At 37.2% G+C, this 22,049-nt stretch overlaps 1 protein-coding gene across 2 annotated transcripts in view; it reads left to right on the forward strand.

Annotated features, from left to right (window-relative positions):
* The window catches only part of GTF2H1 (general transcription factor IIH subunit 1), a 34,654-nt gene that overhangs the window by 7,020 nt on the left and 5,585 nt on the right, over positions 1 to 22,049 (forward strand). For both annotated transcript variants that reach the window (XM_036325609.1, XM_036325607.1), the window contains 12 exons: positions 434 to 602; positions 3,844 to 4,036; positions 5,022 to 5,187; positions 6,082 to 6,175; positions 7,768 to 7,917; positions 8,046 to 8,125; positions 11,775 to 11,902; positions 12,006 to 12,093; positions 15,609 to 15,697; positions 16,073 to 16,190; positions 19,797 to 19,887; positions 20,329 to 20,444. In XM_036325609.1, the coding sequence (XP_036181502.1) occupies positions 449 to 602; positions 3,844 to 4,036; positions 5,022 to 5,187; positions 6,082 to 6,175; positions 7,768 to 7,917; positions 8,046 to 8,125; positions 11,775 to 11,902; positions 12,006 to 12,093; positions 15,609 to 15,697; positions 16,073 to 16,190; positions 19,797 to 19,887; positions 20,329 to 20,444 (1,467 nt within the window). In that variant the 5' untranslated portion in view covers positions 434 to 448. The remainder of the gene's footprint in view (positions 1 to 433; positions 603 to 3,843; positions 4,037 to 5,021; positions 5,188 to 6,081; positions 6,176 to 7,767; positions 7,918 to 8,045; positions 8,126 to 11,774; positions 11,903 to 12,005; positions 12,094 to 15,608; positions 15,698 to 16,072; positions 16,191 to 19,796; positions 19,888 to 20,328; positions 20,445 to 22,049) is intronic.

Consider the following 22,049-nt stretch of genomic DNA (forward strand, 5'->3'; position numbering starts at 1 on the left):
AGCCTGTGATCCTTAGTTGTTTCAGTTGAAACAATTTGAACTAAATATTTATTAGACTCCTGTGTAATTCTGAAGTTCTACAAGTCTAAATATAAATTACATAAAAGACCACATTTGTAGTCAAATCATACATTTTAAGATTTTAAGAATATAACTGGGAAAAATAAAAATAATTTGAAAATACTCTGATTAGCATATGTGGAAATGGTTTGAAAACTGCCAAATGTTATAAACTGTTATGTAAATTCATACCTATGGTATGAAAAAAATTTTTATTTTAAGGAATAATGCCATATAATTGTATTTTCAACTTTGAATGAAGGAAGAAATTCCCCCCCCCCCATTATTAGTTTAGGTTTTAGATTTGGAAGGGACTTTAGAAGTCAATAAATCAGGCCCTAACTGAGATGTGAACTCTTTTTGTCTCCATTAGCACCTTCTAGCCATCATGGCAACTTCATCTGAAGAAGTCTTGCTGATTGTAAAGAAGGTGCGTCAGAAGAAGCAGGATGGAGCTCTATACCTCATGGCAGAAAGAATTGCTTGGGCACCTGAAGGCAAAGATAGATTTACAATCAGCCATATGTATGGAGATATTAAATGTAAGTCATATTTCTTAGTAATTTTAGAAGATTGCTTATAAAAATCTTTGTGGGCTTTTTATTTTAATGTCCCCCAAAAAAAATCAACCACATAAAAATAATTACAAAGTGGGATTACTGAATATATATTATTCTATAAACTGCCTTTTGCACTTAATAGAATGTGTATATATGTAAAACTTTACATATGTAAATCTACCACATGTAAAGATATCTGTATATCTTTTTTTTTAATATATTTTTATTGATTACAGAGAGGAAGGGAGAGAGAGAGAAACATCAAAGATGTTTCTTGCATGTCCACACGGAATCAAGCCCACAATCTGGGCATGTGCCCTGACCGGGAATCGAACTATGACCACCTGGTTCATAGGTCAATGCTCAACCTCTAAGCTACACCAGTTGGGCTATATATACCTTCACCAAATGGATATACAATTATGTATTTAACCAGTCCTCTGTTGAAGGACATTTAGGAAGTTTCCAGAATTTTGTTGTTGCAAATAATGTTGTATAGGTCTGTGTACTAATACCTTTGTGAGGTTGTATGTATGATGTATGGGATACATCTCTGCACTGGGTTTACTGGTTCAAATGGTTCATGCACTTAAAATGTTGATAGATGATACCAGATGGCCCTTTAATAAAATTGTATCATTTAAGCAAGTTGTCTAATTAATTTTTAGTTATGTGGCTATCGTCTGTTGAGAAGATATTCAATTTTATACTGACTATACATGAGAGAAATACAGAGTATATTATTTTTATTTTCTTTTTCTCTTTCCAAATTAGCAAGAATAACTTTGAAATATTACCCAAAAGGTTCCGTACTCGATGGCTCAATAATAATTAGGTTTAAAAACACCAAGCGAATCCTGAGATTTAGGACCTTTCCTCTGAAAGGGAGTTCTGCAGTCCACCTAGCTAAAGATCTTGTATAAGAGTGACACCAAGGTAGTCTGGGCAACAAAGTCCTTGACAAATTGTGGTTATCTTAACTGTGACTATTAATATGGATTTATTTTTTTCCCCCTGGATATAAAATTCTTCACCTGGATAAAATTTTGCGTAAATTTCAAGAAACATGACACCTCGAAAAATAGACAACTTTCAACTTAGAAGTGCTCAGTTTACAAATGTCCTTTGTGTATGAACAGTTGCCCAAGGATCTCTATTTGTTGCTGGAAATGGCCAAGATCTTCATCTTTCTCCATTGAAATAATTTAGAATCTTAATTTCAAAAGGAAATACTATTTAAAACCTATCATAATTCAGTAGTGCCTAAACTATCCAGTCTTTGTCCACTATCCTGGTAACGTCACTTCCTTATAAAACTTTGTTTCTGTGGAAAAATGCCTCATCAAGTTCCTGATAATAGTCTTACAAACTATCATTTGTACTACAATAGACTCATAAATTAGGAACTTCCTGTATTAGCAGGCTAGCCCTTAATAGATTTGTAAAATACACTCATATCCCCAGTGTGCAATAAAGAATATGCCCGCCTCCTGTGTCTCCACAATTCTAGGCTATTGGGGAGGAGAACACATATCAAAACCTAGATCTGCACCAGATCATTTTTTCATTTTAAGGTGAATTATTGATAGAATGCCCATTTCTGAAACTATTGAAAGTTATCAATAATAGGTTACTAAGGGGAAATTTAGCAGTTAATCTTGTTAAAAAAAACAAACTTCAAAATTAGGCCTCTCAGAGGCAAGAGCTAAGCTAGAGCAAGGATAAAGTCGTGACTGAGAAAAGCGTAGGGGTGATTGTTTTGGAGGAATTGGATACTGGGACAGGCTGGCTGACAGTGTAAATTGTTTCATATTGCTGCTGCTGACATTAAGATATTTCATCTGAACTGTTGGTCTGGAAGCAGCATCTTCATTGAAAAAAATTGGTTAGGGCTGAGAATACTAGGCAGCATGTTCATACTACCATGAGTCACCCATTTAGAAAATTTTAAAGAATGGTACAACATCTACTATATAACATATCCCACCTAAATAGTACAGTTATTGTCTTAGCCAGATTGGCTCAGTGGATAGAGCCTGCAGACTGAGGGTAGGGAGCTGCAGGCTTGATCCTGGAGCCGTGTGTGAGAGGCAACCAATCGATGTGTCTCTTTCACATCAATCTTTCTGTCTCTCCCCCTCCCTTCCACTCTCTCTAAAAATCTATGGAAAAATATCCTCCATGGATGAGGATTAACAAAAAAAGTACAGTTACTAGTTTGCCATATTTGCTTTATTGTTTATGTATACTTTGGCTGCTTATAATATCACACCACAAAAATTTTTATATTCAGGCCATTTTATATTTCCCCTATTGTCCCAGTAATGTTTTTAGAAATGTGATTTTTTAAACCAATATTCAATCTAGATTCATGTATATAATTATAGTTCTTATATCCATATACACACACACACATATTTTCGTATATTATCTATATATATTATTGATTTATTGATTTCAGGGAAGAGGGAGTAAGAGATAGAAACATCAATAATGAGTGAGAATGAATCATTGATTGGCTGTCTCCTGCACACCCCCCACTGGGGATCGAGCCCACAGTCCAGGCATGTTCCCTGACCAGGAATTGAACCATGACCTCCTGGTTCATAGGTCCACGCTCAACCACACTGGCCGGGCTATAATTGTAGTTCTTTAGTCTCTTCTCTGAGGTTGTAGAATATCACACATTATGATTATGCCTAATTGTCTTAACTTGTAAGGGTGGTGGTTACTTCCTATTCTGTCACCTCAGAAAGCCTGTTGTGTCAGGTTGTCCTGCTTTGATCACTCGGTTAAAGTGGTGACACTAAATCTCTCAAATGTAAAATTTCATATCTTCCTTTGCAACTAGTAAGTAAACCATGAGTTGTGCTTTGGTGTTTTTGAATCATGACAAATCATTTTTATTAATGATAATGTTAATTGGAGGTAGCTGTGTAGGGTGGATTTGGGTCTCCTACTTGACTGTTTAGGAAGCTTTAAAGATATCTGTCTCAGTTGAATGGAAATAAAAGCTCTTTAGTATCTGGAGGTGGAAGCCATGGGTGAGAAGTGCCGCACAAAAAGAATACTAAAGGAGGAAGCAGATTGTTAGCAGTGACTTTGTTGAACCGTGCTCTGGATTCTTATTTAAGAAGAGTGCATTTCTGCCAAGTAAGTAACCTGTCGTATGGCAGTTTCCACAATGTGCATGTCATCTAATTAACCTCATATTTCCTTTTAGGTCAGAAAATCAGTCCAGAAGGAAAAGCTAAAATTCAGCTTCAGCTGGTTCTGCACGCAGGGGACACAACTAACTTCCATTTTTCCAATGAAAGCACAGCAGTCAAAGAGCGAGATGCAGTGAAAGACCTTCTTCAGCAACTGCTGCCCAAATTCAAGAGGAAAGCTAATAAAGAACTTGAAGAGAAAAACAGGTGAAGGAGGAAAAGAATAGCCTTTTGAAGAACTAGGTTCTCTCCGGTCTCATAGAGTAATAGCTTGCTATTTATCATCTCTTGTACTTTGATAGTACAATATAGAAAAATATAGCTGTGGTATCTTTACCTCTGTGTGTGTGTGTTTTTGTTTTTTGGGTTTTTTTTAACTTTAGCTTCTTACTAGCTATTTAGCTGTGGGCAAATGAGAATGTATAAACTCAGATGTTAAATTAACTGCCTGAAATCTAACATCTGATTAGGAAAAGAACTGAGATTCAAAGGTGCTAAGGTCCCTTAATTTCTTTTCTCAGTTCTCTTCACAGAAAAGATACTAAACCATTAGAAGTGTGTTTATGAATAAGAAACCTGAAGGAAATTATACTGTTAAAAAGTTGATTTTGTGATATACTATGTCAGTACAGTTTTGGTAATATTGTTATACTTAAAATCTTTTTATTCTTGGAAAAAAAAAACTTGAGAAAGCATGTAAAATGATGAGAATTTCTGATAAGATGAATTCCATCACCAGCCTCTTTCAGCCATCTGTGCTATGACTCCAAGTGCTTATCACCATGAAAAATTGGTTGCTGGAAAATCTTAAGCATGCTTCCTCTTCTCCATTCAACTTTATTTGTAAAACAGAATACAGTGCAATACAAATACAGATACAGTAACCTTTGTATCACTGGGATATAAAGATGAATAAGACCATATCCATGCCCTCAAAGAGTTTTAGTCTTTGCTTCTTCAAACTTCCATTTCTCCTCTTTATTTGTTCCTCCAAAAATATGGAGTAGTTTTGGGGTTTTTTTATTTTGTTTTTGCTTTTAATTACTAACAAATGAACAAAATGACCTGCTGCTGCTCAATCATCACAAAATGAAAGTTGTGTGTTTCAGTATTTTGTGTTAAAGTCTTTAAAATGGTACCTAAATGGTGTTTTGTTCTATAAAGTTCAGTATATTCAATGTTCTATCCCCAGGATGCTGCAAGAAGATCCTGTTTTGTTTCAGCTTTATAAAGACCTTGTTGTGAGTCAAGTGATCAGTGCTGAGGAGTTCTGGGCTAATCGTTTAAATGTGAACTCAACAGAAAGTTCTTCCACATCCAATCATAAGCAGGATGTTGGCATTTCTGCAGCATTTCTGGTATGTGACCCTTCTAGATTTCTGAAAAGGGGGGGCAGAGGTTAAGGAAAACCCTGATTCTGTGTTAACAATGCCATTTCTTTGATAAATTTTAATATTTCCTTGAAGTAAATTCATGGGCATTTCCATATTCATGGTCTTCTTTTAAAATATTTTTAAATACATACAGTATTTTCTTAATTTATATTTTTGCTATTTTTCTTGGTTTCTGGACTTGACCCTAACTTGCTGGAAATCAAATGGACTTTTAAAAGATCTTTTAGCCATTGAACTAATATTTATTTCCCCTAGTACTTTTAAATTTAGGGCTTTCTGATAATTTTTTTATGGTTGCTATATTTTACTTACAATAAAAGTTAAATTTATAGTGACTATCATAGTATAGAAAAAGTAAGGGTTATAAAATGTATCTTAGAGAAAAATTGGGAGTACCTTACATGTAGAATTAGAAAATGTCTCTACTCTGGTGGAACCAAAGCAGTACATTTAACAAAAATTTGAATATGAATTATATGTTTGGCATCTTTCTGTGTGCTTAGTATTAATTAGGCCTTTCTTAAACTAGTCAGATAATATTTATTTAGTAAGTAAAGTATGCTATAGTTTTGGTAACTGTAGAAGTTTATGATAAAGCTCCTATACCTATCTGTTTTTGTCCACACATAAACATGCCTGTTTGACCATGTAGGATTTTCAAGGAAGCAGATTTTATAGGTCACTACGATTATATGAAACAGGCCAGGCTTCTTTGTCTCTCTGCAAAAATAAAGGTGAGGGACTTCCTTTGCCTCTGTAATTCATTCAGAAAATCTGTTTTTCCACCTTGGTCCAGTGTCTGTTGTGTGTTTAACATCTTTCCCCAGTATTTTAATTAACATATATTCATTATTTTAGGCTGATGTCCGGCCCCAAACAGATGGATGTAATGGTCTGAGATATAATTTAACCTCTGATATTATTGAGTCCATATTTAGGACCTATCCCGCAGGTAAGATGAATCACTTCTTTTGGATAGTTAAAATATTTATTTGGATGAATTCAGTAATATTTCAATGAAAAACAAAAAGTTTACTTTTATTTTTGACCAAGTACAGCAAAATATGTGGAGTACTGTACCTAGTTTTGACATGTGGTAGATATTAAGGGTTTTAGTATATAGTGTATTATCATCAATTCATTGGTATGATGACTTCCCCATTCTTTCCATCAGTAGTTCTTAAACTTGATTTCCCCTTAACCATATCTGAGCAAGATGACATCCTCCAGAGGCATCAATAAATGAGTCTCTAGAGCACTAACTCAAATCATCCTTTATACTTCCTCCAGAGCGACCTTTCTAACTTAATCCTTTCCCTTGCAGAAACCATCCTAATGTGATTTATGATGTGCAGTCAAGGTTGAGAGTCGCTGCTTTAGTCATTTTTTAACCAACCAGTGCTCTCTTAAGCCATATGCTGTTCTTCACACTTCCTCACTCGTGCACCTTTAGTCCTTAGGAAACATACCTCTCCCACAGGACTCAGCTCAAGCATTGCCTCATTACCACCTCTGATTTCTTCAGATAGATATGAGCCCCCTCGCCTTCTGTAGGGCCTGTGTCTGCCTCAGAGTTATCACATTGTAATATATTTATTTGCACATCTTTCTGATAATAACATTATGGTGTGCCAGACACCATTCTAAAGCCTCTATGTATATTGACTCATTTAGTTATCACAAACTAGAGGCCCAGTGCACAAAATTCATGCACTGGGGCAGGGACGTCCCCTCAGCCCAGCCTGCACCCTCCACAATCCGGGACCTCTCGGGGGATGTCTGACTGCCGGGTTAGGCCTGGCAGTCAGACATCCCTCTCACAATTGTGGGCCACTGGCCCCTAACCGCTCACCTGCCTGCCTTCCTGATTGCCCCTAACTGCCTCTGCCTGCCAGCTTGATCACCCCTCACTGCCCCCCCCCCCCCACCAGCCAGGTCACCCCTAACTGCCCCCCTGCCAGCCTGATCACCCCTAACTGCCTCTGCCTGCTGGCCTGATCGTCCCCAACTCACCCACCCCCACCTGGTTGCCCCACGCAGCCTGCTGTTCAGTCGTTTGGTCACCCCTCACTGCCGATCTGGTGGCCCACGCAGCCTGCTGCTCAGTTGTTTGGTCGCCCCTCACTAACTCCTCTGCCGGCCTGGTCGCCCCATGCAGCCTGCTGCTCTGTCGTTTGGTCGTCCCTCACTACCCCTCTGCCAGCCGGGTCGCCCCACACAGCCTGTTCGGTCGTCTGTTCAGTTGCTATGGTCACTTAGGCTTTTATATAAATAGATAACCTATGAAGTAGGAACTATTATTAAAACTTGTCAAATCTCTTGGTACAAAATAAGGTTTTGTTTGTAATTGTTAAGATTCATAAAGGTAGTACCTCACCTTATCTCTCAATTTGTATTTCATATTTATAATTAGATTATTATATACAGAATATATAGTTGAACAGTTTTATAACCTAGTTTTTGCTATTAGTTTATATTTCAACTAATTTGAGGTTTTAAGAAATGGAAATGCAGCATGTAACCATTATGGTTTTTCTTCCACAGTAAAAATGAAATATGTAGAAAATGTTCCCCACAGCATGACAGAAAAGGAATTCTGGACGCGTTTTTTTCAGTCCCATTATTTTCACAGGGACCGGCTGAATACAGGGTCAAAGGACCTGTTTGCAGAATGTGCCAAAATAGATGAAAAAGGTAACTGTTTACCCCTGACACACACTATCATTTATTTTGCTGTTCTCTACTTATTAGTAATGTTAGTGAGTTTTTTAATTTCTGAGAAAGGGTAAGACTTGATCGACTTTATTTCATTTATTTTCTAGGGTTAAAAACAATGGTTTCCTTAGGAGTGAAAAACCCACTACTTGATTTGACAGCTTTGGAAGATAAACCATTAGATGAGGTAAGTTATAGTAAAAGGATTTATGAGAGAACACAGTCTTTTCCTAGTCTTCAACATTTTTATAATTCTAAAATTGCCTTAAGTGAGGATGTTTTACTTGTGAGAATGTAAATCAAACAAAATACTGTTATCTAGAATGATTTATCAGAAGTGCTTTTCAGTAGTACTGTTCACTATTAAAATTGCTTGGAAAACAAATTCCTGTATGAGTTGCTAAAACTTTTTAAAATAATTTTCTAGCTCTCCACTCAACAAGTCTTTAGGTCAGTGGTTCTCAACCTGTGGGTCGCGACCCCTTTGGCGGTCGAATGACCCTTTCGCAGGGGTCCCCTAAGACCATCCTGCATATCAGATATTTACATTACGATTCATAACAGTAGCCACATGACAGTTATGAAGTAGCAACGAAAATAATTTTATGGTTGGGTCACAACATGAGGAACTGTATTTAAAGGACCAGAAGGTTGAAAACCACTACTCTAGGTAATAATGAAAGCTTAACATATTGATGAGTCTGGCTTTATGCTCTAGCTAACAGTCTCTAGTAATGTGGATAAATATTAATAGAAAAGAAAAAGGTAAGCTTTTGTTGATTGCCCATTATTTACCCACCATGAACTCATGATCCTTACCCACACTATTCCTAATATGTTTCAACTGGCACACTTTCAAATATGAGCTACCTACCTCAGCATCATAACTCTAGATTTGCATACTTATCCAGTTATAGAAAATGAGGTTATATCTTCTAGTCAAAGCTACCTATCTCTGTCTTCTGGAGTAAGAGGAAACTGCCTTCTCAGTTATTCTTCTCATACTCTTATATTGTAATTTTCTTGCCCATTTTTTGGCTTCTTTTCTGCTGGCTATATATACATGCTCCCACCTACCTTTTTTTTTTTTTCCTAACTTTTCCTCTAATTTTAAGTTAGTGTATTTACTCACCAATTGAGAAAACCAATGTTAAAATTTTGTCCTATAGTCTGAATTACATATTAATAGAATATAATTTTTGGTGTGCATGTGAGTCTTTTCCATAATGAAATTCAGCTTTTTCTTGATGATTCTCAGCACTCAGTCACTTCCTTGTTGATTCTCAACAGATTACAAATAGGATCCTCTTAATCATCCTGTCAAAATGAAATTTAGGGAAGCTTAGAGATTACAGCTTACTTAATGTGATGAGAAAAGACATTTTAGGGCTTTTTTTTTTTAATGAAAAGATGGTATATTTTTACATGCATATGTGTAACTTCTTCACTTTACCTATTACCAATATCAGCCTAAGCTAAATATACCATAATCATTAAGTTCATACACTTTAAAACCAAATTAGCACTTGGCAGTGGTGCCTCAATGGATTGAACGTTGTCCCATGGACCAAGAGGTCCCGGGTTTGATTCCCAGTCAGGGCACATGCCTGGTGCAGCTCGATCTCCACTAGCAGCATGCAGGAAGCAGCCAATCAATGATTCTCTCTCATCATTGATGTTTCTCTCTTCCTCTCTGAAATCAATAAGAATATATTTAGAAAACATTACATGGATCAGACTCTGTCCTTTTTTTAACACTTCTAAGTCCAGTTTTCTTATAAAATGAGGTTAATAGTACTGACCGTAGATAATTAGGGAGGTGTTGTTTAAGGGTACAAACTTGAAAGTAGTAGATAAATAAGTTCTGGAATTCTAATGCACAGCACGGTTAACAATACTGTAGTATAAATTTCAGAGTTGCTAACAAACTAGATCTTAAATGTCCTCACCACAAACAAAGAAATGATAATTATGTAACAATGACAGAGGTGTTAACCTCATAGCAATCATATTACAATATTCAAATGAAATCAATACATCGTACTCAAACTTACACAGTATTTCAGTTTTTAAAATGCAGGCGGGGATGGGAAGAACTGGCCTGATAGGATTGCTACAAGACTTAAGAGATCCTAGTACAAAGTACGTGTTCAATAAGTCATAGGTGTTGTTATCTACATTTTTTTAGTGCCTGCATAATATTCCATTGTATGGATGTATAATCTTAATAGAAATGTTGGTTGCCCAGCCAGAGTGGCTCAGTGATTGAGTGTCGACCTATGAACCAGGAGGTCATGGTTCGATTCCCGGTCAGGGCACATGTCCAGGTTGAGGGCTCAATCTCCAGTGTGGTGCATGCAAGAGCCAGCCAATCAGTGATTTTCTCTCATCATTGATGTTTCTATCTCTCCCTCTCCCTTCCCTTCCTCTCTGAAATCAATAAAAATATTTTTTTAAAAAGAAAGAAAGAAAGAAATGTTGGTTGATTCCTTTTTTCATTGGTGCCTCTTCTTTCCCTGTCATCCTCTAGTTGTTACTGTCCCAGGATATTGTCTTTGGGCCTCCTCCTGAATACATTCTCTACATGCCTTTGCTTGAAATACTAAATATGTAATGATGAATCCCAAATAGTACTGGTCTGTCAATCCCAGAACTCCAAAATCATATATCCTACTGGCTACTTGATATCTTCACTTAGATATTTCAGACATCTGAATGTAACATGTCCAAAATGGAGCTTTTGATTCCCATCATCATAAATCATTTCTTCCTGGGTTTATCTCAGTTAAAGAACATACCATGGACTCACTTGCTCAAGCCAAGACCTAAGGGTCTCCTTGATCCCCCTCCCCCCATCCTTTATCTTCAACATTCATTTTGTGTCAACAAGTCCTCTACAATACATCTCTAATCTGTCTACATCTCTTTATCTCCACAGGTACTTAACACCCTCTTGCTGTAGACTGCCACTATCTCTGGCTTCATTGCTTGCATTAGCCTTTTAATTGATCTTCCTATTTCCACTTTTGTTGTCATAGATCATACTCTCCTAGGAATAAGAGTTATAAATTAACTCATAATGTTCCACTACGTAAAACTCCTCAATTTCTTTTTATTGAACATAGAATAAAATCAAAACTCCTACAAGGCCTTTCTTGATTTGGCCTCTACCTACTACTACTTTTTCAATTTGGGCTAGTTCCTCATTCATGCTCCAGACATAATGACCTTCAGATCTCTCCCAAGCTTTTTCTACCCCAGGGTCTTTACATCTGCTGTTCCTTCTTCCTGCTCTTCTACTTAACTAGCTTCTACCCATTTTTCAGATATCTATTCTAATGTCATTTTTCCAGAGAGACTTTTTCTAACCTCCCTATCTAAAATAGCTCCTCATTCCAATCCAGTTACTACATTATCTCACCCTCTTTTTTTTTTATAACATTTGTCTCCAAATATCCCATTTTATAGAGCTTACCTAGACAAACATTGAAAAAGTGATAAAGTCAGAATTTTATTTCATAGCTATCTGACTTCAAAAGTCTGTGCTTTTTTTCACTGTATTTTGTTACTTAATATCTTGCCAACTAAGACCAAAATTGCTCTTTAAAAGTGCAAGCTCAAGTTAAGATTTTCTTGATGGTAAAGGAGTTAGTGGTATTTCTTAATTTTTTATGTGTATATTGTCACTTACTTTTAAATGTTTACCTATAAATATTTATTAGTGTTCAGAATTAATAAAGTCCCATCATACAGAAATTTTTTTCAGCTTAACATGTAACAGATAAGAAAATTAGAACTTTATTTTGATTTTTAATCTACTAAATTGTTTCTTGTAGGGCTATGGCATATCCTCTGTGCCATCTACTTCTAATTCTAAATCCATAAAGGAGAATAGTAATGCTGCCATCATCAAGAGATTTAACCATCACAGTGCCATGGTCCTAGCAGCAGGTCTCAGGAAACAGTTAAGTATACATGCAAGATGCAGTGACTGAGCTTTTCAAGATAGAATGAGTTGTGTTTTTGTTCTGTAGTTTTTAACATCAATTTCTTTTTCTTGTTTTTAGAGAAGCACAAAATGAACAAAATGGTGAGCCCAGCAGCATTGATGGAAATTCCAGAGATGCAGACTGCTTTCAGCCAGCAGTCAAAAGGGTATGGGTAAAAAGTTGGGAACGTTTAGGGCTCAGGTTTCTCCAGATACCTTATGTATAATTGCTAGTACTTTATGTTGACACTTGATTATATCAAATGACTTAGTTCTTCTAACCAACACGTTAAGTATTTGGCTTAAATTGAAGAACTTTGTAAAAAGTACATTCTCAGTTTTGGCTTGCCAGCCAGCTTTCCATGGACTCAAGTCTGTTCACTATTTTTACTGTTTGTGTTTTCCCCCCATGACATGTACACTTATGCACATACTGACATATAGTTGTTTTCTGGGAAAGAGTATTCAACAAAGGCAGTGTGAGAGAAAGAAAAACTGAAGTTTTGTGTATCATGTTTTTAAAAGATAGGATTTGGCCCTCATATTAAACCTGGCATTTCAAGGCTAGATATGTCTTTTTATTAAATATTGACAGTTATCTACTTGCATATTCCTTCTTTCCTTGCAACTTTGCCAGGCTACTCTATTCCTCTGTTTTTGCTTGCTTGCTTGTCGTTTTTTGGTGTGTTTTTTTTTTTATCCTCACCCAAGGATATGTTTTGATTTGAGAGAGGGAGAGAGACAGAGAGAAACATCAATGTGGGAGAGAAACATCGATTGGTTGCCTCCTGTATGCTCCCCAGCCAGGGATTAAACCTGCAACCTTTTGGTGTGTGGAACACTCCAACCAACTGAACCACCCTGCTAGGGCTATTACTCTGTGTGTGTGTTTAAGTTCCTCCCTCCCCAGTTACAAAAATAAATTACAATGAAGTTTCCTTTTAGGGCAATATGTATTGAAATTTTAAAAGTTTATGCCCTTTTAAAGTTTATTCTACTTCTGGACATTTATTTTTTAAAAATAAAGAGGTGCAAACATTTAGTTACAAATGCTCATTATAGTATTACTAGAGACCCGATGCACGAAAAACGTGCACAAGTAGGCCTTCCTTACCCTGGCTGCCAGCATCAGCTTCCCACTGGCACCCTGGACCCGAGCTTCCATCACAGCCCCAGCTTTGTCCAGAAGGATGTCCGGTCTAATTAACATGTTTCGCTTTTATTACTATAGATAATAGAGAAAATGGCAAACATCCTAATATCTATGGTACATCCGTATAATGAAGATCACTGCAGTCGTTAAGGACTTTAAATGAGTTAATGATATATTGAATTAAAAAGAGTTAATATATACCATAACAGTAGTTCAGTTTATAAAACATTAAATTCAAAAAACTCTTTTGAGTTGCCTAAAATATTAGATGGTGAGAAACAAAATGAATAAGACAGTACTTGTATTCAAAGAGTTTAGTGTCTGTAGATAAGGCAAAAATCAAAAAAATAATTACAAAACAAAATTTAAAGTATACTAGTTGTGTTATTTACAATAGGAACCAAAGAAAATATAAAATGAATGAATGAATGAATGAATGAATGAATGAATGGAGTGGAATAGTTCACAGAGCAGATTGTATGCGATAATTTCACATGGGAAAAAGAAGTTTATGAACTTTAAAAAGTCCTTTAAAAGAGCATGCTAAATGGTAATCTTTCTGTAAAGGGGTTGTGGGTGAGTCTTATGCTTTATTTAATATATTTTGATAATATGTTTGTACAGGTATTTGAACCTTTAAAATTAACAAAGCCAATAGGAAATTTTTTCTGAACTAAGAAAGTGAAACTAAAATGTAAGTTACAGGTATTAAAGAAGAAATCTAGGAAGTGATGCTTTTCTTTGCAATACTCTTGCACTAAGTAGAGTTGATCTTGGTAGTCAAAGAGTTGTCACAAATCACTGTGTGGATTTTCACAATGTTGAATAATAAATTCTAATTCTGGATATTCTTTGAAGTCAAGAGTTGCCTCTGTTCTAAAGAGGGTTTTATAGGATGAGAGATTCAGAAGTATTGATAGAGTTCTTACATTTATGGAGCTTTCAGTTAAGTATGAAAGTTAGGTGACTTAACTATGCTGTGGCAGAAGTTTAGGATTTGGATTATTATGGGAGGTTTAATAGGGTCACAGCTTAGGTAAGGCAACAGCAGGAATCAAAATGAGCTTGGCATATGTGAAAAGTAATGACATTAGTATGCCTTGAAGTTGGCTAAAAGGTATAGAGTTGAGAAAGTATAAAATAGGCTGACTCTAGGTAAGGTGCAACTCATGGATGTATTACTCTGAATATGCTGAAATCAGATTTATTCCTGTACTACAAGAGAACTATTCAGACTCTTAAAATAGGAGCAATTTAAAATAATAAGTGTTTAAATTGACCTTTTTTGTGATATATTTAATAACCTAAATTTTTTATTTAATCCTCACCCAGGAATATGTTTCTCTTTCCTCCTCCCCAAAAAATCAAACAAATTTAAAAAAGGAAATTGTTCTTTAAAAAGAGTTCATAAGTAAACCCAAATACTTGGAAGAATTAAATATAATGTACTAGAAGCCCCATGTACAAAAATTTGTGCACTGGCAGGGGAGGGGGTAGTCCCTCAGCCCAACCTGTGCCCTCTCACAGTCTGGGACCCCTCAGAAGATAACCACCTGCTGGCTTAGGGCCACTCCCCGGGTGGCAGATGGCACGCCCAGTCCTGCAGTGTCTGCCCCGTCTCCCCCAATCGCAGATGGCAGGCCCAGATCCCACTCTAGGGCAGGCAGCGGCTGGGGATCTCACTGCCGCCCACCCCGCCCAAGACACTGCAGGCCAGGATCCCACTCTGGGCCTAGCGACCACTCAGATCATGCTGCCGCCTGCCCCGCCCACCCCGCCCAAGACACTGCAGGCCTGGATCCCCGCGCTGGGGCGGGCGGTAGCTTGTAACACGTTGCTGCCCACCCCACCTGCCCCTCCCTGCACACAGCAGACCAGGATCTCTTGCTAGGGCAGCACAGCGGGATCTGCCTGCAGTATGCAAATTAGCTGCCTCTTTGTTGGTGGTTAATTTGCATATCATGTTGATTAGCCAGTGGGAGGTGTAGCGAAGGTACGGTCAATTACCATGTTTGTCTATTAGATTAGATGATAAAAGGCATTTCAGAATTGGTGGGCAAAAAACAGATTATTCTACAGATGGAGTTAGGAGGACTCATTAATAATTTAGTAAAAAGAAACTCAGATTACCTACTTTACTCCTTATTCTGAAATTCCAAATGGATCAAAGATTTAAGCAAAAATTAATCCACAGAAAAATAAGCAAAAGGAATAATTAAAAAACAAACACTAAATCAGAGAAAAAGTATAAATTAGTCATTTACTTGGAGGGAAATAGTAAAATACACATTTTTACCTACCAAATTGTCAAAAATTAAAAGTTTAGTAGTAATTATAATGGTTGGAGTGTAGGAAAACAAGTGTTCTCTCTAATTGGTTGGTGAGAAAATGGGTTCAACCACCTGTACAGCAGTCATCTCTAGAAGTGAAGCTCATGTTATGAAGACCATACAGTTTTACTTTTTCAGTCATGTTCATTACTTTTACAAGGGAAAGTTATGATTAAAAGTGTTGTGTTAATAATTATAGGCGAAGTTACAAGAGTCCATTGAATATGAAGACTTGGGAAAAAATAATTCCATAAAAACGATTGCGCTAAACCTCAAGAAGTCAGATAGGTAAGTTTGGTCAATATTAAATTAAGTTGAGGCAGAATAGTTATATAACACAAGTCATTGCAGAATATATTCTGCAAGTGTAGTATTCAAATTTAATTAGTTTGTTACCATAAAAGTGCAGTATTTTTTTTTAATGTACTCTGTGCATTTCAGGAAAGGATCCTAAATTATCAAAACCAAGAAAATAAATTTTGGCTCTCTGTGCTATTTTCATCTTATTGTCCTTTTATGAAATAAATCATCTTATTGAAATCTCATTAACTGTATTATCATTTTTTGCTGTGAGGGAAATGTACTGAGATTGCTAAAATATTTTAAAACAAATGTTGAGCACCTTTATTCTTTGTAATTTCTTTCTTCTTTGCTAACGTTTAGGTATTATCATGGTCCAACTCCAATCCAGTCACTACAGTATGCAACAAGTCAGGATATTATTAATTCTTTTCAAAGTATTAGACAAGAAATGGAAGCTTATACACCCAAATTAACTCAGGTGGGTTATTTATATTGTTTGAAAACCAGAATTCCCCCACACACAATTACTTCCTTATTTTATGTGCACAACCAGCTATATGACTAATGTTTTAATTGTGTTTAAAAACATATTTCTGCTTACTAAATACAAAAAGTCAAGAGGTAGAGAGAAAAGGTATTTGGCTTATTCAAGAAGCATCTGTGCCCTAACCGGTTTGGCTCAGTGGCTAGAGGACTGAAGGGTCCCAGGTTCGATTCTGGTCAAGGGCATGTACCTTGGTTGCGGGCACATCCCCAGTAGGAGGTGTGCAGGAGGCAGCTGATCGATGTTTCTCATCGATGTTTCTAACTCTCTATCCCTCTCTCTTCCTCTCTGTAAAAAATCAATAAAATATATATTCTTAAAAAATTTTTTTAAAAAAAGAAGATCTGAAGATATAATATGATAATGAAAAATAATGACTTTTGTGATTGCTAATTTTTTCTTCCATATACACAGTTTCGTTGGTAAAATCTTTCAAAAAATACCTTCTGGTCATCACTCTCTAACTGTTCTGTATGACCTCAGTATATAAAATAAATATGTAAAACAGAGCTCATTATCTGTTCTTCATTTTTCCCCACCCTTATTTATACTTTAGTTAATCATCAATTTCTGTCAGGCCTTCAGTATTTTTTTTATTTCATCACCTTGTTTATGCAAACCTGATCAGTTTTCCACACTGCCATTACAATTATATTTCTAAAACCATAATTCTGATCTTATCACTCTGCAGCTTAAAAACCTTCACTGTCCCCTTTTGTTGCCACAGCAATTATCTGAATGCCTTTGTCTGGTATGCCAGACCCTTTATAATCTGGCCTTAACCCACATCTTGTTCTGCCTGCAGCCATATCTCCACCATTCCCTTCCACACATAACAAAGAGTCCTGTGTTCCAACCTAACACACTAGACTACCCAGAGTTGTTTGATCATACTATCTTCATGCTTCCTGTGCTTTTGCTCATGCTTTCTCTTTTCTTAGAATGCCCTTAATCTGTTCTGCCATGGGAAACTAATAATAATTATTCAAGACTCACCTCAGATTTCATTGCTTCTGTAAAGCAATCCTTAATATACCCCGTAATGAGTTTTTTCCATTTCTCTTTTTATAAATACTGAGGCACTGAGTTCCTGCCTGACTTTACTGTAGTCCTCATCACATATTGGGACTTATATTTACTTTTTATTTTGAAGTAATCCTAGATTGACAGGAAGTTACGAAAAATGTCTTCTGACCAATTTTGAGAGTAGATCCCTTTATTCCTAAATATTTCAGTGCGTATTTCCTAGAACAAGATATTATCATAAGTAATAACAGTAAAGTTATAGAAACAATAAGTTAACATTAAAAAAGTATTATCTAACCTGAGTTCTTACAAAAATTTCGCCAGTTGTACCACTAATGTCCCTTATAGCAAAAGAAGACTTCTTGGTCCAGCATCCATGTCAGGTTCATGAGTTACATTTAGTTCCCATGTCTCTTTAGTCTCCTTTAAAATGGAATCATTTTTCAATCTTTCTTTGCCTTCATGACCTTCATATTTAAAGAGTACAAGCCATTTTTTTGTGGAATGCCTTCAATTGAGTTTCCCTAATGTTTCTTTAACATTGGACTCACATTATGTATTTTTAGCAGAAACACCACAGAGCTAACCTTTAAATGATGTGTCATCCTCACATCAGTAGGCACATACTTATTTGTCCTAACTTGTGATATTAACTTTGATCACTTGGTTAGAGTAGTATTGGCCTGGTTTCTCCACCAAAAAGTTAATATTTTTCCCTTTGTAATTAATAATTGTGGGTTATTTTAAGACTGTAAATATTCTATTTCCCATCAAACTTTTACCCACTAGTTTTTTAAAATCCATTGATGATGCTTGCTGAAAACAATTATTATCATGGTGGTGGTTAAATGGTGATTTTGTAAATCCATCCAGTCTTACCAGTTGACATTCTACTAAAAGAAAAATTTCCTTCCCTTCTCCTGTATTTACTTATATCAGCATGGATTCTTACATTATTCTATGGGTTATAAATTATTTTTTTTATTTTTTTTAACTAAGGTAAAATTTACCCTTTTTAGTGTATTGTTCTATGGGTTTTAATAAACATACACAGTTGTGTACCACCAACACAATCAATATAAAAAAAGTTTTGTTGCCCCCAAAAATATACCCGTGCCCCTTTGTAGTCAGACCTTTTCCAAGCCCTTTGCACTGGCTTCTTTATCTTTCTGATAATGTTCATCAGTTGAGCACCTCCTTATTTTATGTTTTATGGCACAATGGGATAGGTTTTTCAGGTTCATCTTATACTTTACCTGCCCCAGTCACAGAATCTTCCTTTTAGTACTGAGTAGATTTAGAAACCAAGATCCCAGTATTGGGTATACTCATTGCTATTAGGGTGTAATTTGCTACTTGTGTTATTGTCTCCTCAGCAGACAGAGCTAGGAAATACATATATGTGTGTGTGTGTGTGTGTGTGTGTGTGTGTGTGTGTGTGTATATATATATATATATATATATATATATATATATATATCACACACATTTGGGCTTATTTGACCATTTCTTTCCTTCTAGACTGTAATTGTCCAATATCTGGCCATTGGGCCCAAGAGACCCACTTAACTTTTTAAACCTGTGGTTAGTCTTAAGTATTTCCAGTCTTCCCCATATGTACCCTCTCTGCACCCCCAGATTTGATTTTATTATCTGAGAAACATTGAGGCATGAAGGCCCAAGAGATTATGTGTCCTCAGGTGTATATACCTGAGTGCAGCCAGGAGCTAGTCAGCAAGCTCAGTAATCACAAGTTTTTGGTTACAATGCATTATAAATATTCTGACAAAAGGAAATAGGAGCAAAGTAAACTTCATGTCCCCTTGACTCATGGTTGTTATGTGCTATACTCAATACCAAGCTTAATTTTTCTTCTCCAGCCCATACATACTTGGATTTATACTTGTAAAAATTCCATTGAAAAACTTTGGACACACTAATCCTGCACTTGAAGCTATTCAGCAAATGATTTGTTCCTCTGTAGCCACAGTGCCTGGCACTTGTGGGTGCTCATTGAGTAGATAGGTCAGTTATGTCCCTGAATGTTGATACTGACACAGTGCAGAATACATTCTTTCCTCTTTTAGCTAAGTATATTCAGTTCTTTGATGACAAATGATGTATTTCTGCTGTGTTCCCATCCCCCACCCCACCCCTATCCCCCAGCTGCCAGCAAGGATACATGTTGATTTACTTGTTTCTTTTTCTTAAACTCAGTTTTACCTTCAATGGTAAGAGTTCACAAGTTAAGTTGAATTGGTGCTTAAGAAAAGGTTTGACAAGGCAAAAGTGTGTGAGTTCGGGGGTACCTGTGGACTTGCTTAGTATTCCTGGAAGATTGGTATATATTCACTTTCTACACACACCGTGTTTCTGTGTAAAAAGTAGTAGTTCACTCTGGTTGCTATAAATTATATATTTATACAGTAATAAAACTCAACATTTTGCTATAAAACTGAAATGTTAAAAAAGATAGCGAAAAAGAGGGAAACTACTTTCTGTGTTTTCTTTCAGGTTCTCTCAAGTAGTGCCGCCACCAGCACCATCACAGCACTGTCACCTGGAGGAGCACTTATGCAGGGAGGGACACAGCAAGCCATAAACCGTATGTGCTGGACCACCTTCTGTTGCTGTCTAAAGAGCACTTTGAGAGGAGGAGGGCTAAAATTTTATTGGTGTTTCTTTGGAAATTTTCTGGGATGTTTTTTGTTGTAATTTTTATGCATCCAGATCCTGAAACATATCTAGACAATAACTTTGATTTCAGAATTGTCTTAATTTTACAAGAAGTGGCACATTCGTAGTCTCCCTATATCACCCTAAAAGCTTTCCTTTTTCCTCACCTACCTCTTAGAATAAAGGGAAACCTAGAAGTTTTTCCAGAATCCCAAAGAAATTTAAATTCTGTGATCTGTCAGCCACAAAATCAGTAACATATCTCAGAATAGCACATCCTGGTTTGGCATTGGCAACGAGTGCATGTCCTTCTTTCCAAGACTATATATACGGGAAAACAGCTTTTATCCCATGGGCTTTTCTTTTGCAGAGATGGTGCCAAATGATATTCAGTCTGAATTGAAACACCTGTATGTGGCTGTTGGGGAACTTCTTCGGCACTTTTGGTCCTGCTTTCCTGTTAATACGCCATTCCTCGAAGAAAAGGTAGAACCAGTTCCAAACACAGCCAGCTATTATAGTAGTGTGACTTAGTGAGGTATTATTTTGAAATTGGAAATTTGTATTGTTTACCATGTAACAGACAGTGGGATAACTGCTTTGCATATGTTATTTAAGCCTCACAGCATCCTGATGGAGTAGGTATTGATACCAATTTTAAAGATTAAGAAACTTAGGTCCAGACTAGTTCCATAACAAATGATCATACATCTTAAAACTTGTATTTACCTCTAAGCCACTGGGAATGATTAAAGAACAGAGACCTAAAACAAGTCACATCAGTATAATTAATTATTTGGTATACTTTTTAGAAGTAATAAAATCTAAACTGAGATTGATGAAAAATATAGTACTTGCTATTTAACACTAAAACCTTGTTAACCAATTAAAGGAAAGTTGGCAGATAGAAAAGTATAGTATTAATGGTAGTAGTTTTACTATATAGATTATTCTTTAAATTTTTTAAGAGAAAGACAAATGCCCTATTAAAAATAATAGGCAAAAGAATTTTAACAGACAACTAACTCATTAAAGAATGCAAGTGGCCCAATAAACCTAAGAGGAAATTTTCATACTCACTAGTATTCAAATAAATTATCTACACTAATAAAAGAGAAACATGGTAATTAGCGTACGACCGCTACCCTTTTCATTGGCTAATCAGCGAGATATGCAAATTAACTGTCAGCCAAGATGGCGGCCGGCAGCCAGGCAGCTTGAAACTAACATGAGGCTTGCTTGCTTCAGTGACGGAGGATCGTTGGAGGAAACCAACGTTCCCCGCCTGCGGCTGCAGGCCTCTGAGTGGGCAGTTTAAGAAACATTGTAACAAATACCGCCGGACTTCAGCCAGCAGATTCGCAACATTGTAAGCAAAGTCCAGAAACCTACTTTCAGCCGCGCGGGGGCCTAAGAGCTGGAGCCAAGCCTCAAGGTAAAGCTGGCCCAGAATAAAAAAAAGAAAAAAAAAGAAAAAAAGGAGCGGTTGGGACCTTCAGTCACTCCCAGCCTGAAAACAGCCCTCAGCCCCTCACCCAGACTGGCCAGGCATCCCAGTGGGGACCCCCACCCTGATCCAGGACACCCTTCAGGGAAAACGAGCCAGCCCCACCCATGCACCAGGCCTCTACCCTATATAGTAAAAGGGTAATATGCCTCCCGGCACCGGGATCAGCGTGACAGGGGGCAGCGCCCAAACCCCCTGATCGCCCTGCGGCTCTGTGTGTGACAGGGGGCGGGGCCCCAACCCCCTGAGCAGCCCTGCTCTGTGCCTGATGGGGGGAGCTCCCCAACCCCCCCCCCCCACGCGCCCTGCTCTGTGTGTGATGGGGTAGAGCCATAACCTCCCCATCGGCCCTGCCCTGAGTGTGAGAGTGACGGCGCCCCAACCCCCTGATTGGCCCTGCTCTGTGCGTGACGGGGTGGCGCCGCAACCTCCCCATCGACCCTGCCTTGAGTGTGACAGGGGACGGTGCCCCAACCCCCCAATTGGCCCTACCCTGAGCATGACTGAGGGTGGCATCACAACCTCCCAATCTGCCCTGCTCTGTGCATGACGGGGCGGCACCCCAACTCCCCAATCGGCCCTGC

The sequence above is a fragment of the Myotis myotis genome, unplaced genomic scaffold, assembly GCF_014108235.1.
Source record: "Myotis myotis isolate mMyoMyo1 unplaced genomic scaffold, mMyoMyo1.p scaffold_m19_p_10, whole genome shotgun sequence".
Classification (NCBI taxonomy): Eukaryota; Metazoa; Chordata; class Mammalia; order Chiroptera; family Vespertilionidae; genus Myotis; species Myotis myotis.